The 5,009-nt window shown below is 46.9% G+C and overlaps 1 protein-coding gene across 2 annotated transcripts in view; it reads left to right on the top strand.

The window, feature by feature from the left end:
• The window catches only part of CBX5 (chromobox 5), a 51,013-nt gene that overhangs the window by 36,872 nt on the left and 9,132 nt on the right, over positions 1–5,009 (top strand). For both annotated transcript variants that reach the window (XM_075337186.1, XM_075337185.1), the window contains exon 3: positions 3,849–4,011. In XM_075337186.1, the coding sequence (XP_075193301.1) occupies positions 3,849–4,011 (163 nt within the window). The remainder of the gene's footprint in view (positions 1–3,848; positions 4,012–5,009) is intronic.

The following is a 5,009-nucleotide window of genomic DNA, read 5'->3' on the forward strand; positions in this document are numbered from 1 at the left end:
CCTCAGGTTTATCTCATGAAGTTGTTGCCACAATGAGACAGGCTAGAAAACCATCCTCAGCTAAGATCTATCACAGGACGTGGAAGATATTCTTAGCGTGGTGCTTGGCTCAAGGGTTTTCTCCCTGGCCATTTGCATTGCCAATTTTTCTTTCCTTCCTGCGGTCTGGGTTGGAAAAAGGTTTGTCGCTTAGCTCTCTTAAGGGTCAAGTCTCCGCGCTATCCGTATTCTTTCAGAAGCGCTTGGCACGGCTTTCTAAAGTACGCACGTTTCTCCAAGGAGTTCGTCATATCGTTCCTCCTTACAGACGGCCATTGGAACCCTGGGATCTGAACAAGGTTCTCATTGCTCTCCAGAAGCCGCCTTTCGAGCCTTTGAAAGAGGTTTCCCTTTCTCGGCTTTCACAAAAGGTAGTTTTTCTTGTGGCGGTCACGTCTCTTCGAAGAGTGTCCGAGCTAGCGGCGTTATCTTGCAAATCTCCCTTCCTGGTGTTTCACCAAGACAAGGTAGTACTGCGTCCAATTCCAGAGTTTTCTCCCAAGGTGGTTTCTTCCTTTCATCTCAATCAGGATATCACTTTGCCATCTTTGTGTCCGCATCCAGTTCACCAATTTGAAAAGGGTTTACATCTGTTGGACCTGGTGAGAGCACTCAGGATTTACATTTCTCGCACGGCGTCTCTACGCCGTTCTGATGCGCTCTTTGTCCTAGTCGCTGGTCAGCATAAGGGATCGCAAGCTTCCAAATCCACCCTGGCGCGGTGGATCAAGGAACCAATTCTTCACACATACCGTTCTGCTGGGCTTCCGATTCCATCTGGACTGAAGGCCCATTCTACCAGAGCCGTGGGTGCGTCCTGGGCATTGCGGCATCAGGCTACGGCTCAGCAAGTGTGCCAGGCGGCTACCTGGTCGAGTCTGCACACGTTTACCAAACACTATCAAGTGCATACCTACGCTTCGGCAGATGCCAGCCTAGGTAGACAGGTCCTTCAGGCGGCGGTGGCCCACCTGTAGGAAGAGGCTGTCTGACAGCCCGTTCATGTGGTATCTTTTTACCCACCCAGGGACTGCTTTTGGACGTCCCACTGTCTGGGTCTCCCAATTAGGAGCGAAAAAGAAGGGAATTTTGTTTACTTACCGTAAATTCCTTTTCTTCTAGCTCCAATTGGGAGACCCAGCACCCGCCCTATTTGTTCTTAGGGTTTCGTTTTTCGGGTGCACATGTTGTTCATGTTGTTTCTTAAGTTCTCCGATCTTGTTATCGGATTGAATTTGTTTTTGAAACTGTTATTGGCTTTCCTCCTTCTTGCTTTGGTACTAAAACTGAGGAATCCGTACTCCTACGGGAGGGTGTATAGCCAGAAGGGGAGGGGCCTTACACTTTTAAGTGTAGTTCTTTGTGCGGCCTCCAGAGGCAGTAGCTATACACCCACTGTCTGGGTCTCCCAATTGGAGCTAGAAGAAAAGGAATTTACGGTAAGTAAACAAAATTCCCTTCTTTTTCCGCATAGACTTTCATTAGTGCCGGATTGTGCCGCATGGCCTTGCGTTCGGTCCGGTTTTTGTCGGATGCGGCATATTTAGCCCATGCGGCGGCCGGATAGAACGTTGCCTGGCATGTTTTTTTTGTCCGGCAAAAAAAAACGCATCCGGCCAATGCGGCCCTTTTTCCAATGCATAAAAGAAAAAACAAAAAGCCAGCACCAAATGTGCACTACAGCACTAAACATTCCAAACTGTACTTATTATAAAAAATGTTTTGAGATTTTTGGCAAAAAATTGCAATTTCTTGAGCTGCTTCGCCACGTCACGGCAAATCTCATTTGAAGCAGTCCTACACTAAAATATTTTTATAAAATGTGCCATACGGCCTCACATATGAATAGTAGAACTGCTCTTAGCAGCACTCACCTGGTCTATTTCAATCCCGTACCCATGACTGAGTCATGGCTGTGGGCGGGACAGGTCCAAGCAAATGCTGCATGAAGTAAATAACCTGTGGACAAAGCCTGCATTGAAGTGAAAACGCATTTGCACTGGATCCGTTTTTCCGCTAAAAAAACGTTATGGACGGATGTTAAATAAACGTAGTGTGAAACCAGCCTAACACGACAAGTGTCCCATTCCTAAACATGTGCAGCATCTCTTAGGGTATGTGCGCACAAGGCCTTAGGCTGCTTTCACACATCCGGTTTTTGCTGTGCGGCACAATCCGGCTCTTTCCAGAAAAAACGCAACAGTTTTTTTTGTTTTTTTTTGCCGCCGGTTGGTTTTTTTTCCGCATAGACTTTCATTAGTGCCGGATTGTGCCGCATGGCCTTGCGTTCGGTCCGGTTTTTGTCGGATGCGGCATATTTAGCCCATGCGGCGGCCGGATAGAACGTTGCCTGGCATGTTTTTTTTGTCCGGCAAAAAAAAAACGCATCCGGCCAATGCGGCCCTTTTTCCATTGCATGCCTATGGACGCTGGATGCGGTGTGATGCGGCAAAAACCGCATCCGACCGCCGCATGCGTTTTTTTTTTTTTTGCACTGCACATGCTCAGTAGCGTGCCGCAACCGGCAAAAAACGGACGTGCCGCTTGTAAAAACTTACGCAAAGGATGCTTTTTTTTTTTCGCCGCATCCGTTACATAGGTTTTAGAGCCGGATATAGCCGCACTGCTAAAACCGGATCTGTGAAAGCATCTCTTCCCAGTGATCCCTCCATGTAACCACCCTTCTAGCCCCCTGTATTGCCCACTGTTACTTAGAGATCTGCGGCTGCCCTTGTAGACAAGCTGTGCGCTACATGTGTGAGGCCAGATGCATGCACTTATTATATAATCTATAATGTATATTCCTGGAAGGCAGTCGCCATGTAGGAGTCAGTAACCACACTGCGGCTGTATCCTCAATAGAGACTGTATCTGCCATCTCTCCGCTCCCTCCCCCACCGGTCTGTGGGGGATGGGAGGCTCAGTCTCTTCTGCAGCTCTTCTGTGCTGCTGTACAGCCACATGTTGGGGGAGGGAAACATCCAGCTTAACCCTTCTAAGTCCTAGATGGACAGATTAGAAGATGGTAACACACACACATGGTTTAGTGGAGAATGGATATTTTGTGTTTGGAACTTGTAATATCAGTATTTTACATGTTGGCTACGATGTGTCTAGAAAACATGAGTGGTTATTATTCTCCAAGTAGTGCCAGCATTTCTATATAATGCGTATAATTAAGACAAATCGGAGGATCCAGTCCTATGCTAATGGGTCCGATATGTCACATACTACAGGTGTGTACGGGTTTATGCTCTGCAATACGAGCCAGTTATTGGAGAAATTGCTTCTGTCCTAGGCTTACCACACACCAGAGATTTAGATGACCCTTTTCTGCTGGTGATCATGAACAGTGATGACAGATTCCGGCCACTGGCACATATCTATCGAAGTTGATCAGTTTTGTAGCATTATTTTAGTGATTGTCAGGTTTTGTAGTTGTCGGCAGTTCATGTTGAATGACAGATTTGTATCCCATCAATGAAATCCCAGGCCACAGAACACAGCAGGGGTCCGATTGCTTGAAAAAAGCGGCCATGGTATTCCCGGAGCAATGCACAGCAAGCAGGCAGATCATATATGCACAATGTACTGCATGCGAGTGGGAGGAAAGTAAGGCGACTGTATAATGAAAGGATCGAGTACGGCCCATGATACTATGGAGGGGATTGTCATCACTAATGGTAAAAATGGCATTATTTTTCTAATGATTTACCTTTTTTCTGTGTCTTGTGTAACAGTACCTTAGATTGTTTTACCCTTCCAATTATATAGTAAAAATCTGTATTCTCTCTATTTTTCTTGTTTAGAGGAAAAGGTGAATAGCAGTAACAACATGGGGAAGAAGAGCAAAACCACATCAGATGCCTCCTCTTCCTCTGAAGAAGAAGAATATGTGGTGGAGAAGGTTCTTGATCGAAGAGTCGTTAAAGGGCAAGTTGAATTTCTCCTGAAATGGAAAGGATTCTCAGAGTAAGTAACAGCATCAGCAAATCCTCATGTCCTCGCCCCACAAACCATAGGTGGCTGCCAGTGAGCGATGGCTGATCATTCTGCGGGCAGCTATGTCGGCTGTGTCTCCTGTACACGTCAGTAGTCTCTCTGCCCAGCGTTCCCGTGCTCTCTGGAAGAGTGCCACTATCGGACATCTTTGGTGGCCAATTATCTTAGCAAGAATGAAAAGATTGGATGTCTGAAATTGGACAATCCAGATCCTTAAAGTCTGCTTTACCACGTTACGATTAAGCATACGATATCGTATGCGATCGTAACCGCCCCCATCGTATGTGCGGCACGTTCAATTTGTTGAACGTGTTGCACAAACTATTATTTCCCGTCACACGTACTTACCCTTCCATACGACCTCGATATGGGCGGCGAACGTCCACTTCCTAGAGTGGGAGGGACGTTCGGCGTCACATGAACGTCACGCGGCAGCCGGCCAATAGAAGCGGAGCGGCGGAGATGAGCGGGACGTAAACATCCCGCCCACCTCCTTCCTTCTGCATTGCCGGCGGGAGCCGCGGGACGCAGGTAAGATCTGTCCATCGTTCCCGGGGTGTCACACACTGCGATGTGTGCTACCTCAAGAACATTGAACAAACTCACGTTTAATTTTTAGCAATTGAACGACGTGCGTGCGATGAACGTTTTAACGTGCAATCGCACGTAGCTGTCACACACTACGATATAACTTACGATGCCGGATGTGCGTCACTTACGACGTGACCCCGCCGACACATCGTAAGATGTAGTGTGTAAAGCGGGCTTAACTCTCCCAACAATAGTTTGCATTGGGGTCCCTAAACACATTAGACTGTCAGCAAACCCTAGATATTTATTATTATTATTTGCAGTAGTGGATTCTGTCTATACTGTTTTCATTCTGCACCTGTACAAGGGATCTGAATGTGTAGCCATCTTAAGTTATTATTCCTGGGGCTTAAAAGTCATTAGTCAAATTAGCATAA

The sequence above is a fragment of the Anomaloglossus baeobatrachus genome, chromosome 2, assembly GCF_048569485.1.
Source record: "Anomaloglossus baeobatrachus isolate aAnoBae1 chromosome 2, aAnoBae1.hap1, whole genome shotgun sequence".
Lineage (NCBI taxonomy): Eukaryota > Metazoa > Chordata > Amphibia > Anura > Aromobatidae > Anomaloglossus > Anomaloglossus baeobatrachus.